This window comes from Onychostruthus taczanowskii, unplaced genomic scaffold, assembly GCF_017590055.1.
Source record: "Onychostruthus taczanowskii isolate IOZ18803 unplaced genomic scaffold, ASM1759005v1 scaffold43, whole genome shotgun sequence".
In the NCBI taxonomy this organism is placed as follows: Eukaryota; Metazoa; Chordata; class Aves; order Passeriformes; family Passeridae; genus Onychostruthus; species Onychostruthus taczanowskii.
The window spans coordinates 5,207,704-5,226,599 of NW_024501792.1; the positions used below are offsets into that span (position 1 = coordinate 5,207,704).

General features: G+C 42.0%; 1 protein-coding gene across 2 annotated transcripts in view; it reads left to right on the plus strand.

Annotated features, from left to right (window-relative positions):
- Positions 1–18,896, plus strand: part of ZBTB44 (zinc finger and BTB domain containing 44) — a 36,890-nt gene that overhangs the window by 6,513 nt on the left and 11,481 nt on the right. For both annotated transcript variants that reach the window (XM_041413914.1, XM_041413915.1), the window contains exons 2-3: positions 10,329–11,398; positions 14,995–15,079. In XM_041413914.1, coding sequence (XP_041269848.1) covers positions 10,381–11,398; positions 14,995–15,079 — 1,103 coding nt within the window. In that variant the 5' untranslated portion in view covers positions 10,329–10,380. The remainder of the gene's footprint in view (positions 1–10,328; positions 11,399–14,994; positions 15,080–18,896) is intronic.

An 18,896-nucleotide genomic window follows, 5' to 3' on the forward strand; every position in this document is an offset into this window, starting at 1 on the left:
TTTATACATTGATGGCAGGTTTAGTAGTTCGATGGTGTGTTTTTTGGGGAATTGGTGAAAACCAAAAGTATAGGGTAGTGAATCTGCTGTGAGCTATCCCAAAACACTCTGTCTAGTGAAGTTCACACATTAATTTTTATTATGAGAATGAAGGTAGTTCAGTGTGGAACAAGATCTTTTCACAGTTCCTGCTCATATTGTTAAACAAGCCTCAGTTTTAAGTGCTGTCAGAAAATTGCTTTTACGTGCTGTAAGGAATGCTAACGTGAGATTCCTACAATGCAGAGTTGAAAGCACTAAGGCTGGGGAAGGTGGCATTTATCTGGTTTGCTTATTCAACCATGTGAAAGCTATATTGGGCACATAAACTTTCTGCACTGCACTGCAGCTTCAAAAAAGCAACAAGTTAAATGTGGGTCCTTTGAAGCAGTGAATAGTAACATTCTGTTCTCCAGAAGTGATGACTTCAAATGATCACACCAAAACTCAAAAAACTGTCATGGCTGAGGAAAACAAGACAATTCTCCCCAGATAAATCTTATTTCAGTGCATCACTGTTGCATGAAACGTGGGTTTTGTTGGAGCCAACAAACTTCAGTTATGTAGAAAGGCAGAGAGTCTTAAAAAAGGACATAGATCTTTCTCTATCTGGAAATGATCTCAGCAAACATCTTACTGTTGCAGAAAAGCAGTCTGTGGCCTCAGATCAGTTTCCATACAGCAGGCACTACTGTCCTGCCCTGATTATTGTAATCTCTGCTTTTAATTAGATGCTGAGATGAAGAGCGGCTGTGCTGCTCAGTGCCCTCGGTGTGTTCCCTGTCGGTTCTGGCTGCTCCAGTGTCCCTGCTGAAACATGGCCTGGTAGAGGAAGATGCCCTGAGAAGATCTAAGCACAGTTTACTTTGCAGACACGTTAAGGGACAGCTGCACAGGGAAGAAAAATGCACCAAAACCCCCTTCTCGAGACTCCTTCAGGAGGTTAAAATAGATATTGACAAATACCTGGCAAGAAATCAGGCATTGCAGCAGGCTGCTGTTCTGTGTGCCTTTTACTTAGCTGTTAATTTAGTGTCACAGTATGGAGATCTTACTGCAAAGTCACTTTTAACTCATTAGCTTCCAGTTCACAGCTCAAGTCTGTTCTAGATCCCTGGTGTATCATGTCAAATGTTAAATTCATTCTGTTGGATTTCCCATAAATTTCGTTCTGTTCCTGGGAGACTCCAGTTCTCAGTCATTTGTTTTTTTGTGTTGTGCTGATGATACACCTTAGCCTTTTGATCAGCATTTTCTGAGCCAGTGGCTTGGAGATCTTTTCTGCAATGAGTTCTTATGGCACTCCATAGGTGAATTCTTCAGTCTGTTATCCAAGTACATGAATTTCTCTCAGCTGCCTCTTTACCTCCAGTTTGTCTGTTCATCTGTGTGTTTGCACTAACAGCTCTATTTGTCATGTTAGTCAAACATTTAATGAAGTTCTCATCATAGCTGGCATTTCCTCTTTCTCTGAAAAATACATTATCAATTCAGCTTGAGACACTTTAACTTCAGTAAACACAGGTGGTATCCCAATTTCTGTTTGTTTTCTTATTCTTCATTCTTTTTTTCTTCAGTTTGTTTTCATTTGGCTGGATTTGTGCACTTGTATACAAACACCTGCAATCATGTGTCTTTGAGAGATGAAAACATCTCTATATTTTTTAATAATCAGACCTTGTACATTAAATATTTGAGAGATGAAATTATCATAGTGCTAATGTTGCCAAGCTTATTTGCAGGTGTGCACCACAAAATGAGACAGTCTTTGAACAGTCCTGCCTCTCCTGGTACACTGACACCTCTTCCCTGGGAATTAAAGTATCACTATTTAATCACAGCACTGGCTAATGGAAACACTTTTAGACTGGCTTCCAATGAAAGGAGTGGTAACATGTTTTACACACCTACAACATGACATTTAATCTGCAGGTTTTATCTGCGCCAGGAGTTGTGGCTGTGCTTTAATCTTGCTGCATTAATCCAGCACACTCAGTGCCTGCGTTCCGAGCCCCAGGTTGGCTCTCAGGGATTCCCAAGCGTTTGGATTAGAAGCTCCTGCCAGCTCACAGCTTTTCCCATCAGTCAGGAGGGTCTGTGCTCAGCCATGGCCATTTACAGAGCTGGGCAGATGAATTTCCATTGCCCTGAAGCCAACGAGAGCATTTAGCAGTTGAAACTTCACTGTGGACAACTTAACTTCCAGCCCTGTGACATTTCTGCAGTTAATGATGTCCCCATTTATCTGTGTATTGGTTTTCACTCTAGACCTGCTCCATGGCAGCTGTGAGTCCATCAGCTGCACAGACCACAACTCTCATTTGCCTGAGACATAACTGATGTGCAATTCCTGCCATAAAAACTAAAAAGAGAGAATTGAAGTAGAATTAAACTCTCCTGCCAATTTGAGATCAGACAGGAGAAAGTCTTGCAGGCCCCTTCCTGTAGGCCATACATAAGGGTTGGTAAGGGACAAGAATAAATCTAGAAGTGTCACTTTCATGAGGAAATGACAAGCCAGAGCTGCATGAGAATCTGCTGCAAGTATGTGGCTGCTGGTGAAGTTAATGAATGTGGCCTTGGAATCTGTAATTATTATAGTCAGGCAGATTAATTCTGCCAGATGGGAGAGCTCCACTCTGAGTTCCAGGACATGCCTGGGGGTTTCAAACAGATACACTCTGCAGAAACCCTCTGGAAGCTGCCTCAGCCCAAATAGGTAAGTTCAGTGCCGTGTTCTGTTGCATCCCTGGGAAGTTTCTGAAGGTTTGTGGGATCCCTTTGATCAGCAGGTTTGGCTTGGTTTGGGTGCACACGTTGCCATCCTGAGCCCTGTGCTGGGCTCTCCTCTGCAGGCTGTAATTCTGCTCCTATCAGCCCACACAGGCTCTCTTTAATAGCTCCTCTCACACTGTCAGAGCACAACTGCTGAATTTTTACATCCAACTTCTTAATTCCCATGCACATGACTCGTCAGGAAACAAACAAAAATCCCTAAGACACATTGTGCTTCACCTTAAATGTGGAAACAACAACTCCTGAAAAATAGTGATGGTTTAACTCGTGGTTTTCAGCTTTTTCTTTGCTGTGACCTCACAGTACAGGAGCAACAGCTCTGTGACATGTTTTGTGTTGGTTTTAATATTGTAGTAGACACATATATACCTCTTTTTCATCACAGTAGATGTTTTGGGTTTTTTTTTTACTTTCATATGCTCAGGCACTTTTCTGACATGAGGAAGACTTTGGTCATCTCACTTTGGAAACTGTAAACCTTTCCTTGGAGTTTTACAGTTTTGAATGAGGACAACTGAGATATTTGGAATTAAACAAATATTTCTGATTTGCTCTTGGTCCATATTGCTTTAACAGCAGCCATTGTGCTTAATATCCATGGTGTAAAAGTTTTAAAAAATCTGCAAACCATAGAGGAGCAGGAAGTACATGCTAAAGTGTTGGTTGTCCATCTTTTGGCAAGGGAAGTTAAAATCAAGTACCAGGAAGGTGCAGAAGTGGATTGCAAGGATGGTGCAGTGTCTGACCATACCTCACACCTTGCTGCTGGTAAGAATTAAAACACAATGCCAAAGTAGGAGGATTTTTTGCTCTCTCTTGTATAGGAATATGCATTGAGAAGTTAATTAGATCAACTTTTTTCAAAAAGCTAACAGTGATTAAGGCATTGTTGCCAAAAGCAGAAGCTGGTTTGGACTGATAAATTGCAGGGCTGATAAGAGGCTGGGAGCCTTGGCACCTCCAAGAGGAGGGGTGTCAGCTCTGGATTCAGCACTCAGCTGAAGTTCCACTCATGCAAACCAGTCTAAGATAGTCTGTGCTCTTCTGCTTGGGGAAAGTCTGTTGGTACTGTTCCCTTAAAATGTGTATGTAAATGTTTTCTAATTTTATCCTCTCAGAAGTGTTCTGTTGCAGCTGACATCCCATCTCCACTTTACAATAAAACCATTTTGCAGAGCAAATTGATGGGTTTGGCACCCCACTACTTGTCTCAATGGCTTCACCAACCCTGAGAATTAAAATGCACCTACTAGATTTGCATCATGCAAATGCATTTTTCCATGATCTGAGTCAGTTTTTTCCTATCCCCATGAAAGATTAATGTTTTTGATAGCAGTGTCAGTGTGAGTCAGAGCTGTGGCTGTGAGCTGGGGCTTTGCCATGGCCGCACACATCTGCTTTCTCCTTGTGCCATGCTGCAGTCAAAGCTTTTGTTTTCTATTATTGCAGGGTTTCATTTGGGGCAAACTGCAGAGATCTGTTAGGAATACGAAATATGTGTTTCATGGACACTGGGCCTGCCTTTTTCCTGAGCAATTATTTTGGAAGAGGAGTTGTTGGATGCTTTTCACCTTTTCCATTGCAGATAAACACTGTTCCTGGTCTGTTGGGGGATTTACAGTAAAGAAATACTGTGTGCTTTTGCCCTTATCTCCTTCCTGCCCTGAAAAGGTTTACCATGGTTGCTACCAGAAATGGTGGTGGGTCCTGTCACAGCTCAGGATTTCCAGATGTGCAAATCTCAGCAAATTTTTGCGAAGAGTTGCAGCCTTGCTGTGTTGACTTTGGAAACCTCAGCTCTTACAGCACTCAGGAGAAACTTACCTAGATGTTTACAAACCCATTTAAAATTGGGGAATGAGAGTAGCTTATTGTCAGTTTCTGGGAGTGATAAACATCCAGAGCCTCTGATAATTGTGTAGGTTATTTACATTGACCTGGATCAGCCTCAGCTGTGGCTGCTTCCCGATCGTGTTTTAGTCTCTCTCCGTGGAACTGAAGTCTGGTTCTGGAGTACTGCCTACCACCCTTCAGCAGCAGCTTCTCGTGGGCTATACCTAAAATTTAGGAAGATCTAAATTCTAGAATTTGCAAGGAGTTTTTCAGAGGAAGAGGTGGTTGCTTATGAACCAGTTTGCCACTGTAGTGTCCTTGGAAAGTAAAAAAAATGATAAAAATTAAGTATGGAACAAAGGAACAGGCTGGGGGGTGAGTACAGAGCACCGCAACACTAATGGTCATGAAGTCAGTGGGCTCAACAGCTGTGGCACATGAACTTGTCAACAGTGGTGTGCCAAAACCCCAATCTTTACAAAATACATGGTCTTGTGAAGTGCAGGATTTTTGGAGTACATTGGGAAAGCACAACACACTCTTTATATGCCTTCTGCTGTGAAGGGGAGTATTAGCTGCTCATAATAAATAGGTGGGTTGTAGTATTTCAGCTTTCAGTTTGTTAGGTGAAATTGCTCTTCCATCCCAGCTCCTAAGTGGAGTTCTCTGGAGTTCCTTACCTGTCATCAGCCACTCTTGGTGGGCAGACAGAGATCCTCCCAGGTAAGTGAATGTTCAGTGTACAGCTTGAGCCCTGGCCAAGAAGAAAACGCCTCCAAACTCTTTAAAACAGAAAGTGTCTGCACGTTGTCCTCTTCTGAGAAGCTGGAGGAAAGGGACACAGGGGCAGTGGCAGTGTCCTGGGATATTTCAGTGAAATGCTTTGGAGAGTCAGAAATGGTTTGGTTCCTGAACTGAGAGACCAAGGACTGAGTCAGGCCCAGCCCCGAGTGCTCCCAGTTGTTTGCAGGCTGTGGCATCACCTCACCCCCAGTACAGGCTGCAGCTTGGCATCTCTTTCAGGTTTAACACAACGGGGTTCATGCAGTAGCTCCTGAACACTGGCTCCTTTGTGCACTCACAGTTTGGAATCTGCTGTCCTGGAGGAAATTGAAGTTCTCAAGCCCAGCATACTTCCCAGAATGGGTCATTTCCCTGGTCCACTCATCCACTGCAGCCAAAGGTTACAGGTTTGCATTCCAGGGATTCCAGAGCTCCAAAGTGAATGCTCCACACTGATGTCATTTCGAGCACAGAATCCTCTGTTTGCCTCTTTTACATGAATACTGTCAGGCTTGGCAGTGCTGGGTTGGGGTCAAACTAGGTTCACTATCCTAAGTTAAAATATGATTTAAAAAAAAGGTTAGAAAGTGCTGTTGATTGATTTGAAACTAGGATGGTGTGGTAGCTCTGGCCAGCAGTTTTGTGAAGTGAACCAGGACAAGATTTATAATGGAGATAGAACCTTCTATTAGGCCAGCTGCTGTTGGGGAAACAGATGTGTGTTTGGATAGAGATAGAAATAGCAGACTTGTAGTTCGTTCTGATTGAAGCAGTTGTTCTGATTCAATTATGAACTTAATTATAGTTAATTATACGAAGCAGTTAATTTGAGGGAGTGAGGGGTGCTGGTACCTGTGTACTGCAGCAAGATGACAGAGATAAAATGCTCCAGGTCACATGTTTATCCCCGTGGAAGATTGTCTGTGTCTGGAGTGCTGCTGTTGATGGAATGCTGCTCTCACCAGTGCCCAAGGAGTGATCGATATTACAAATAAATAATAATAGCAAAACCAACCAATGATCTGATGTGGGCTCACAGTTGGGTGAACATATCTGAGGGCTTGGTGAGCACCAGGGTGGGAATTTCCTAATCGTTTTGAGGCTACAAAGTGGTGTAAAGTGTGTTGGTTTCAATGTTCAGAAAAAGTTGGTGTTTTCATGCTGTAAATTGCCACGGATCAGGATAGAGAGGTTAGAGTGGTGTTTTTGTGGTGCTAAAAATGACTTTTGTTTTGAAATGATGTGACTAAGTGAGAAACTGAATGCAAACAGCTCCCTGAGTTTGATTCACTGACTCTTCTAAAATATTATTATAGATACCATGTTTCAGACCCAATGATTTGAGCCATCACATTAGGCAGCAGGTGAATAGGGAGCTAAATTTTGTGTGCATGGAAGTAAATAGGTTGTGTAAGCAATATTTTTGAATTCCAATATAGTTTCTTTTCCATTCACAGTTTCATTACGTTATAACATTACACTCGCAGTGTACAGTTTCATCTTTGCTGTTTCTAAGCTCAGAAACTTGACACCTGTTGAATCCCAAAACAGTGTACGTGTGCTGTGTAGCTGTTGCTAAAACTTGCGTTTCAGTAGCCTTGAAACAGTGAGAATGAGCTGAGTTACTCCAAACTACTTAAAGGTCAGGTCTTCATTTGTGCTCCTAGGAGTTAAAAAAAAAAAAACGCAACTAATTTTCAAGTGAATTGTACAAAGCCTTTGATACAGTAGCACTTCCCTTCAGACTGCTTTTGGCTAATAGTGGACAAAGTTGTCCTTGCTCTGGGAGCCCTGAAGTGCTCACATTTGAATTCTCACCTTCTTCAGGGATGAATGCTGTGGTGGTGATTCCTCACGTGCTTCCAGGGCAGGAATGCATTCTGGAAAAACCATTCTCTCCAACTGTAAATGTCTGTGTCAAAGTTAAATGCAGCCCGTTAAATATGGACTGAAGTGTCCCACTGGGAATATTTTTAAAACCTGTGAAAGTGTCTTTGAACCTGTGTTTCTCTGGAGGTTTGAAATGTGTTGTGGGAGGAGGAGCCCCACTCTCTGTGATACCATCCCTGGTCCCTGCCTAGAGGATCCCCGATGGTTTGTGGCTCCAAAATTAACAGCTTTTCCAGCTCCAGCCCACTTACCACTTAGCTGAGGTGTGCTCCTTGCTGTCCCCACCCCAGCACTCCCAAGGGCGTGGGTATATTTAGTTCTTGGATCTGGCATCCAAGAGCTGCTGTCAGGGACTGCCTCGGAATGGGAAATGAGACCTGCCAAAGTGCTATTTTGAAACGGTGATAATACAGAGATGATGGACTTGGGCTGAGCTGTAATGTCGCAGCCCTTTACCCTGTCAGGTCACTGTGAATTGAGTGCAGCTATAAAAATGCCTTGTGCCACTGAAAGATTGCAAAGAGGGTTGAACCATTGTATAACCTGGCTGTGCTTTAGCACGCTCATCTTTTCATGTGGAAAATACTTTCTTACTGTTTAAATTACCTTCTAAAAATATTTGATGTTTTTACTACATCATTAACTGTAAGGAACTGATATTTTTCCCCCTCCTCGGCCTGGCCCTTTGGATTGTTCTGAAAATAGCACTTGTGCATGCTCCTTGTTCACACTGAGGCCTGGGTGGGAGCCACTTGTTTGAATGGAGGTGTCAGTGCAATGAGGGTGAAAGTCATTTTCCAGAAGTGATTTAACAGAGCAATAGCCCACATTGGTGGCAGGAACACTGCTCCTGTAATAAATTTAAATCAATTTATTGCACATCACTGACTTCCGCTATTTTATTTTAAATTCTGTAACCAGCTCAAGGTCAAGGAGGCAAAAGATGAAAGGAGAAGGGGAAAGGAAGCCAGAAGAGGGGACAGGCAGCAGGAAGGGGGCAGCAGGACAAGGAATGGTTTAGAGCAGGGCAGCAGAATCGAGCTCTCACTTTGGGGCTGGAGGGCTGAGCATTCCCTGTTCAGAAGAACAGAGAGGAAAATGGGCTTGTCTTTTGTGCCTCTAGGAGCTGGGAAGGTTGCTCTGAGGCTTTTCTCCTTGTTTATAACGATGTATTGGTACTATTTCTAAAGACCAAATTGTTCCATGGCTAGTCCTTGTGATTGTGTTGTTCTTCTGCTGAACAGACTTGTGGACTTCTGATGTGCCAAGGAACAGCTGCAGCAACCAGGATTTCAGAAGGAAGGGGATCCAAAGGCCATTTTTGAATATGCTGTTACAAGATTTTGCTGTAGTGTGTTGGTCTGAGATCAATGAAATGTGTTTTTCATTTGATTCATGCTGGAGAACAAAGGGTCTGGATATTCAGATGCCTCTTGAGGTCGATCTGTTTTCTTTCAGTGAAGGGAATGTTTTGCTTGTGCTTAACTTCTTCCTCTGCACCAGTGTGAAATTTCATTTTAAACCCAAATGGCCCTTACAGTTTCCACCAGACTTTATATATATTATCAGGTGTTAGTTAATCTGTTCTCTTGAACAGTTAGGGTTCCTCTGTCTGCAAGGGTTTGAGTATCAAAAGTGAAAACCCAGGAACAAGAAGCAGCCAAGTGTCAATGTCTGTAGAGCCAGGTGGGCTGTGACAGCTGCTGTTTCCATGTGTCACATTTGGGGTAAGTTGTTCCACACTTGCAGTTGCTCTGGGAAGCTCCACGTGAGCCATTTGCAAGCATGGAATGTTTTTTTTACATGGAAGGGAAAGAAGGATGATGTGCAGAAGCTGGCTGACTCCAGGAATGAATCAAACACAATAATGCTGTTGATGATTAACCAGTGAGATAATTCTGTATCGTGTTAATTGTATGAGGTGTGCACAACACAGAAAGCTTCTGTGGAGGCTTGGATGGGGCTTAAGCAGGTGAAACACTGTGGTTTATGTTCCCTTTACAGTGAAATGTTTCTGAAATTTTTGGGGAATCCAGGGGTCAAACATTCTCATCAAGTACTTGCACAAAACACATGCACTTGCTCCCACATGGAGAGAACTGGTCCCCAAGAAGGCAGGTTTGTGTTTTTCAGGAGAAGAAGTTGCCCGAAGAAGGCAGGTTTGTGTTTTTCAGGAGTTGCCCACCTTGTTTTATTTATCACATACATAAAATCAGTTTATGTCTATTTGATTTAAACTTAAACTTTCCTTTGAGGTTTATATTGCACAGTGTTTGTGAAGGAATTTTCAATAACTTCTCATCCTAGTTTAAAACTATTAAAAGCAGCTTTAGGTAATCAATACCTGCACTACAGCAGGAAATCAGACCTATTGGCAACTGTTGTTTTATGTTTACTGGTTTGAACTCTGGCCTCTGAAATTCATGCTGTAGTTTCTCTAAAGCTTTTCTGGTATTAAATACCTTCCCTGGGAGATTTGCTTACTCCTGCACCCTTGTTGTTGACTCAGCCTGACTTTTCTTTTTAAAAGATATCTTCAGTAGTCTGTCAGTTTAAGAGCTATGAACAGTGTTTTTCTGGGCCCAGAAAATACAGGTTTCTACACAGATAACAGTTTTAAAAAATGCTTTATTTTTAGTATTGCAAACATTTTTTGAACTGTGTCGGGAATTTGGTTTTGAGTGGGCATAGCAAGAGAGAGAAAGAGAGAGATACCCCTATAGGTATCTCTCTATAGGTATAGGGAGGTGTAGATACATAGATGTATGGAATATGGTAGGGATAGATTGCAAATAATTTAATCTGTGATTATGAAAATTACAAGTAATTGCATTTCTGTAGTTTGTCCCTTGCGCACAGTCTGGATCCTAGAGGAACCTGGCCTTAGAGGATTCAGATGAATTTTCTTCATACAGAGTCTTACAATCACAAATCCACTTGACTTTTGTTTTCAGAGATGGAAATGACAGTTTTCCTCTTTATTTCAGGATACCTTTGATCTGTCATATGTGGGAAGAACGCTAAGAGAGCCATCTAAAAATGGGTGTTAAAACATTCACTCATAACTCCCCTGCTCACAGTCAGGAGATGCTGGGGAAGCTGAACATGCTCCGGAATGACGGCCACTTCTGCGACATCACCATCCGCGTCCAGGACAAGATCTTCAGGGCGCACAAGGTGGTTCTGGCAGCCTGCAGCGACTTCTTCCGCTCCAAACTCGTTGGCCAAGCAGAGGACGAGAGCAAGAGCGTGCTGGACCTGCACCACGTGACGGTGACGGGCTTCATCCCGCTGCTGGAGTACGCGTACACGGCCACGCTGTCCATCAACACCGAGAACATCATCGACGTGCTGGCCGCCGCCAGCTACATGCAGATGTTCAGCGTGGCCAGCACGTGCTCGGAATTCATGAAGTCCAGCATTTTATGGAATACACCCAACAGCCAGCAGGAGAAGGTGCTGGATGCAGGACAGGAGAGCGGTGCAAACTGCAATTTCACCTCCCGGGACGGCAGCCTGTCTCCCGTCTCCTCCGAGTGCAGCGTGGTGGAAAGAACCATTCCCGTTTGCCGGGAGTCTCGGAGGAAGCGCAAAAGCTACATCGTCATGTCTCCTGAGAGCCCCCTCAAGTGTAACACACAAACCAGCTCCCCCCAAGTGCTCAATCCTTCCACTTCCTACCCGGAGTCCAGAAATCAGCCCGTGGACTCGTCCTTAGCTTTTCCCTGGACTTTTCCTTTTGGAATTGATCGAAGACTTCAGTCAGAAAAGGCGAAGCAGGCGGAGAACTCTAGGACTTTGGAAATGCCTGGGCCCTCCGAGTCCAGCAGGAGGATGGCAGATTATGTGACTTGTGAGAGCACCAAAGCCAGTTCTCCCCTGGTGATCGAGGAGGACGTGCGAGTCAAGGTGGAAAGGCTGAGTGACGAGGAGGTTCACGAGGAGGTGTCGCAGCCTGTGAGCGCGTCCCAGAGCTCCCTGAGTGACCAGCAGACGGTCCCAGGGAGCGAGCAAGTGCAGGAGGATCTCCTGATCAGCCCTCAGTCTTCATCTATAGGTATGACCATTTCTGCACTTATATATTCCAACTGGGGAGTTCATTGCAGGAAATCTGCCTCGTAGGTGTTCATGCTTTACTTTTGTGAAACTCCCTCTTTTCCCCCTGATTTTTGAAATATTACACATAAACTTGGAGTTCTTTAAATAACTTTGCCGAAGGCAGTTGAGAATGGTGAGCCTGTGGCAGCCCTCTTTATTCAGAAGAGGTTGATAACTTCTTTTTACCTCTAGTTGCCTGACTGGGGAAACTTAATTCTGCTTCCATTAGTGCCAAAAGGCACGATCTCAGCTGAGCTGCAGCATCAGATTTGAAAAGCCTGTGCCTGCAGCCACAAAGGGTTAGAACAGGACTTTGCATCAGACATCAAATCTCATATAATCGTGACAGAGAGCCTTTGTAAGAGGATTTGCAAAATAAGTGGTGAAACACTGTCATCTTAATGCCCCAGACAAAAATAAAACCACACAGTCATAATATTGAGAATCTTTCCATTTCTGTGGGATTTGATTCTCAAGTTCCTTCTTCAAATGCTGCTTGTTGCTGAGAGAAATCTTTTTTCCATGACAGACAATTTGAAACCAGTTTTGGGATCTTATAGCAGGCTGTTCTTTATTAAGAGCTAATACTTAAAGGTTACTGGAACAATCCCTTTTTTCCTCTGCACAGAATGCATTGAACGGCTTTTAGTAAATCAGAAGATAGAGCTTTTGCAATATTTCTAATTTAATTATCAAAATTTTGTCCAAGTCAGCTGTTTTACTCCCAAGTGGCTTGAGCTGTGCTCAGCAGAGTTTGTTTACTGAAAGATTTTTAATAACTCCTGTTCTGTTTGAAGAATGGCAAATGCACTGCTCTGCTTCATTCAAATAATGTGTATGTGAAAGGCTGCCCCCATTAAGGAATTAAATAAACTACAACACAGTAAGGAGTTGTAGCCTTGTAGTCTGCATTATTTGGTTTGGTCAGTGCAGCACTGTGACATCCCTGGAGAAAGTGAGCTCAGGCTGACCCTCCAGAACTGCAACACACATTCAGTGCCAAGCTATTCACTAAAAAGAAATGAAAATATTTCCCATCTATGCCATCCTTTGCTGTCGGATTGTTCTCCAGTTTGTATAGCTCATGTGTTGATATTTTAGATTGTAATGCTTTTTCCAAATGAAAATGTTTTCTTTATTGGAGACAAGGATGTTTACCTTTGCTGAGGAACAGACTTAATGTCTTCTGGTTTAAATCTTTAAATGTAGTTTGCCAAAATATTGCACAAATTAAAAACTAAAAGAACCTATTTGTGTGCTGGGGAGTCACCAGGTAAAGTGGTCCTTGCTCAAAAGCAGGTTTTGTTTGATTCAGTTTTTAACTCATTGCAGTCAGAACTGAAAGCTTTGCCAGGGCCGTGTGATAAGAGATGCAAATTGTTTCATCAAAGTAATTATATCATCACAGACAAAATAGAACAAGAAGCAGTAATGATTAGGGAATGTTAAAAATAGCATTTCAAGTGATATATGTCATAAATATATAAATGAATATCACACCAAGGCAGCTTAAAGAACAAACTGGCTGTAAACTCCAGGCCCCAGATGAGTAGTTTTGTGTGCATGGGGTAGAAAATCTCAGGCCTTAGTGATTATAATTTTTAAACTTAAATATCTGTCATTGCTGTTAGTACAGCATGTTCTGCCTTAAAACAGCTGCAGAGAGAAGAAAAATGTGCCAGGGCAAAATCTTTAAAGTACAAATCTGCTCTTTTTCTTTGAATATGTTTGAATTAATATTTAGTGGTCTTGGCAAAACAACCATCCTCAGAATGGTTTTTATTCATGTTTTGCTATAAAGGGAAACAGTGTTCTTGCTTTTTAGCAGTTATGGTACAGCACACTTTGTAGCTACAAAGCACTTTCTACCTCCCAAAAATGCATTGCTTCATGCAGTAATGTAAGAATAGTAAATGGAGGCAGCAAGATATGTTAAAGTACAGCTTTTTCTCCCCTGAACATATTTTCCTCATATAATTGCATATATTTATCTCAGTGTTTTATAGTGCATTTACAAAAGCATTCTTGCCTCTCTCTGATATTGCAAAAAGCTCTTATTCACTCTTTGGGAAATTTAAGAATTGTTCATTTGCAATTTATTATATTTGGAAGCACTTTATAATACGGAAGGAGACGTGGAGCAGGGACTTGATAAATAAATCATTGTGGTTACAAAACAGCTGTGTCTGAGAAGATACTCTCATAACTCATTAGCACTTTTGGCATTTGAGAGGTGAAGGTATGAAATTAAACCTAAGAGCAGTTGGGCTTATTTTTCAGTAGACTGTCATTTAAGTATTTAATGAAAAAGAAGGATAAATCAAAATGGGATTAACTTTTGTACTTTATAGATTGTTTAGCTGATGAATTTCCCAAGTATCGTTTGTCACCTCTTAACAAAATCAAAAATTTTTATTTTACTAATTGTGAAGCTGCCAGAGATGCAGTTTTCCTCTTGTCACTGGCCCCATAACATGGCATCACGTTAAGACAAGAATCTCTCACTTCAGCAAAGATCTCTCATTCTTTTTGACAGAATATGCACATTTTATGCTTCACCTTTCCCATCTTTGTTCCTTCTCTTTGGTTTTCCATTTTCTCTGACATTTGCCAGCGTACACCTAATTCTACTAGATTTTCCTGGTGAGCTTTTAGGGTCCCCAAATTCAGATGGCTCCTGTACCCCTCTCTCAGAAAGCAGAATTTCTTCACCCCAGCAGCAAGAGCAGCTTTTGGCCCTGTCCTGCACTTTGCTTGTGCTCGAGGTGGAGGTGCAGGGAGAGAAATCTCCTTCCCCACCTGTGCTCATGTCCCGTGGATTCAGTGGGGGAGATCCAGGGGCTGCTTGACCAAACTCTGGTGCTGATGAGAGATGAGCAGCAGCCCCATCAGTGAATGAAGGTGTGGGTTTGCTTTGATGCTGCATTTCCTTGGATTCTGTTCCCCAAGCCCCTTGAGCTACATTTGCCTCAGTGCTGGTGAACTGAGCAGAGCTCAGGAGTGGTTTTTTTGTACATTTCTCTAACAAACACGTGTTTGGTCTCTTTTGTGTTGCATTTCTTATTTCCCAAAGGGCTCTTCCTATCTCAGCTGCTTATCAATAAATTAAGACATTATCAGTTAATATATTTATGGAAGATTTGGAACACAAAAGCCACTTAGTGTAGCAGGTTTGAACTCCTTATTGCTCAGGAAGTCTTGAAAATTTGACAAAATAGTCCCTTTAGGTGAATGTAACATTTCTGCTTTACAGTGCTAGTACTGGATGTGTTTTGAAAACTGGCTGTATTTAACATTTCCATTTTCTAGGTGTACCAAATATGTGCCCTTTATTGAATTGTCACTTTACTGGGTAACCTGTGCAGAGAGAAGCTGATGGGAACAAGTCACTTCTGGGTGTTCTAAATTACTTTCCCAAGGCACTTCTATTATTTTATCACCCAGCTATCAGTGTCTGTCAGAGATTTGGGAAAGCAAGCTTGATGTGTATTTACCTGCCCCCCAGCCCTTTTTGAACAGTTATTTGCATTAAACTGCCCTTTTTTCTTTGCCTAGGCTCAATAGATGAGGGGGTTACAGAGGGATTGCCCACACTCCAAAGCACCTCTGGCACTAACGCTCATGCGGACGATGATGATCGGTATGTACCAGCCTGGTGTGCAGAGTGTTCTGCACCAAGTGCTCTGCTGTAATTAACCTCCCCAGCCTTAATCCCACAGTGTTTAGTTGTTCCTACATCGGGTTCTCTGTGTTGATCAAAGTACAATCAGTGCCTGGAGGGGCAGAAGCTTTAGAAGAATGTAGGTGATGAAAGTCAGAATCTGCTTACTCGTTGCTTTTTGTTTCCTATTTATTTTCAGGCAGCACTGGTGAAGAAAGACAGTCCTGTTCATGCTGTTTCTTCATCATTGCTCTGTATTAATAAATTTTAATTAAACCTCTGTGTGAAACATGCATGCTAAAGCAACAAACTGAAAACAAGGCCTAGCCCTGACTTCAACAGACCTCGCTACTGCAAGCCACAGGAGAGGCAGAGCAGCCTTAAATCTCTTCCCCCAAACTTTCTGCCTTTAGCTTCTCACCAAGATGCTGTGTGGCACTTGCTGTAAATATTTAGCAGGCTTTTGCTGTGCTGATTTATTAAGGGAATCCCTTATAAGGGAAGGTTGGCAGAGAAAACCAAACTAAACTGGGTCTGTTTGGTCAAAGAGACATCGTGGTTCTGTTAGAGCCAAGTGAGGTACCCACCCATGGCACACAGGGCTGCTCTCAGCTGCTCTGGCTCCAGTTCTTAGCTCTCCCCTCTCTCAGCACATTTTTCCAAACTGATTTTTGCAGGAGTTTGTAAGACAAGTGGGTCTGAGGAAGAAGTGTAAACCTTTGGGAGTTTTACCAGAAATTGTGTCAAGAGAAACTCCCTATAGAGATAATAACCAAGAGCTGCATTTTCATAGCTCATAAAATCTTTCCTGTCATTTCCATCCAAAATCTGTCCCGCTTCCCTTAAAAAGGGAAAATAACTGCTTAGATAAGACTTTTTGGATGACATGGAAGATTTTATCCATCTGCTAACAAACCTGAGTATAAAAATATCACCCAGCACTTAAGGCTTGAATTAATAGTAGGAGCACATGTTGCACTTGAACTAATCCAGGCTTTTAAACCTGTAATTCTGAAGTCAAGTGGCACACATATTTTCAGCAGTGGATTATTTCAGAAATTTCCTATAAAACTGCAGAGTTTCAGCACAAATTGCATAGAAAATTCAAAAAGATAAAAAATTCTTCAAACGCACTGAAAATTCCCGCTAAAAGATCTCTTACATGCAGAGAAGGAAAGAATATTTACCTTAGTTTATGCCCCAGTTTGAAAATAATTAGTCTCAGAGTGACAGAAGTATCAGGAAAATGAACTCGAATTTGCACCCTGTTTCAGTAACTACAAGTGAACTGAGAGTCACGGGGATTTTAGACTCCAGAACTACCAAGAGATTTATTTTATAAATTCAAATGAAAGTGTCAAGGACGTTCTGATTCCAAGAACCAGTTAAATGTGTAAAATGGTGCTTCCAAGAGCTGAGCAGTTTCCTTTCAGGGGTGTGTGTATTTGTCTTGTCAGTGCTTTCAAATACACTGGGACAGCCCTTCACGCATGACTTAAATTCCCATTTCAAGCATGGGATGGGCACAGCAGCCAATAAATATGGCCTGTTGTTCACTGTGCAGCAATTTGGGCACACAGTTTTGGGGGCATAAGGATTCTGAATAAAGTAAATCATGTTTGTCTAGCTGAATGATAAAAAACCAATCAATACATTGTACAGATGGTGAAAATTTCCCTCCCAAACTGTTTGAATGTTTCCTGCACCTTTAACTCCATGTTGTACATTTCCTTATCACTAGAAATTCTCAAAATGTCAGAATCAGTTGTGTGTACCCAGTGCAAATTAATATTGAAAACTGTATGTTGTAATAAGCATTTATTATATTAATAAATGCAGTATATTACATTTCTATTTCTAAAACAAAGCAAAAGACTAGTCCCTCTAAAGGTGTCTCAATATTACATCCATGTCACTCTGGGAGGAATCATAAGCATTTCAAAAACTAAGATGTCTTATCTCTTGAGTTTCTGTCTTAATTATTTAACAGCATTAATTTGGCCTCCTGCATAATCACTATTTCATAAACAGTAGGTCACATGTAATTGTTGTCAGCTTAATAGGCACACAGGAGTCTGTTAAGCATTAAAATTACTGTTCCAGTGAAGTCTTATCTATTCTTTCTCTGGTATTTCACATCTGGATTGTTACACACTTTTCTAATCTTGACTCCTTTAACAGTTCAATCAGTTTGTGGCTGCACTTTAAAAGGAGTAGCTCAGTTATAAAAGTTATAAAAGGTCTCTCTGATCCAATAGAATGAGAACCTCCACTTCTCTAAAATAATTGTTATTTGCAAATAATGAACATTTCCAGGTTCACTGGCATTTTGGCATTCATGTTTGTCAGAGTTTAGTTCTGCATAGTAAATAATCTCAGGGTGAAAAGAAGAAAAAGTGCAAGTAGGATATTTCAGTGCCAACATTTGAAACCTCTCTCTGTGTAGCTGATACAGAAGTTCTTGGAGATGTCAGACAAATCTCAGCTGTTAAATGCCATATTGATCACAAATTGCAAGTTGTGCAAAATTAAATAAATGTGGGGGAAAAAGAAGCAGGGGAGAGAAAAATCTAATAATGTTTCAAATATAATCTCTTCATGGTGCTAAGTTATGTCACCAAAAAGGTATTTCACCCTGCTGGCAGTGTGAGCATGGGAAAAGACAAGCCAGGCACTGATAGCTGGAGAGCCTCCTGATTCCCACTAGATCTGCTTTAATCAGCCCTCCTCACCATGAAAGATGGATCAATTTAAAAACCAGACTTCATTCTCAATTTCTGCTGTGGAGCTGTGCCCATAGCACTTCTCCAGTGGAGGAGGTGGCACCAGCACAGGCATGGAGGCTGAGCAAGCCCAAGAGAGCTGGAAGCAAAAGGAGAGCTGTGGCTCCTGATTGCTGCCCTACTTTGGGTGTCTCCTGAGAAAGCTCCAGGAGCACAACGTGCCTGTGCCTCCTCACAGTCCCTAACACAGGAGTGAGGGAGGCAGCACCTAAGAACATGTCAGAAGATGAAATTCTTTGTTGTCACAAAACCCAAATGTTATTCTTATTTGAGCACACTACATGGATAAAAAAGGAAGTGGAGTGCCAGAGTTGGTCAGGAATTTGGTTAGAAAAATCAGAACCTGTGTTTAAAATACTCTCACTTGTTTCAAAAAGCCTCAGTTGGCATTTTTTAGACCCCAAAATGGCAAAAAGCTCCATTCTGCCAGGCCCAGGGCAGGAGCTAGTGACTTTGCTCTTGCAAATATTCCCTTTATCACAGATCAGCAAGTCTGTCAGCATCTCTGTTTTCCACAGCTCTGGGACCCTCCTGTGTATAAAAGTTCAAGGACAAGAAAATTTCTTCTTTAGTGCAAATCTTCCTCCAGTGCCATGTGAGGTCAGAAATCTTCAGGGTTTTACAGACTGAATGTTACTAAACTCCTACAGGAAACCCTTTAATCTTGTGTGTATCAAGAGATACCTGGTGCTCTCTCTCCAGATAAATTTTACAACTGGAACTTTTGCTGCTGAGAGTTCTGCACTCAGAATTCAGATATCCCCCTGTCCTCACAGCTGTAGTGGCATCCTTTTCCAGAGTAAAGACAGTTTAAGTGTTGATTTTAAAGAGATTATCCTACTTCTGCCCTCCTGTGCTGAGCTGCTTTGTGCATTTTTGTATGACGCCTAGGAAAGTGTATTTGTGCACAGTGCATGTTTCATTTGTGTGAGTGTTAGAAATCCCCAAATCCAGCACAACCCTGAAGCCAGCCCTCTGGCTTGAGGGGGAAGCAGAGCAGCAGAAGGATTTCC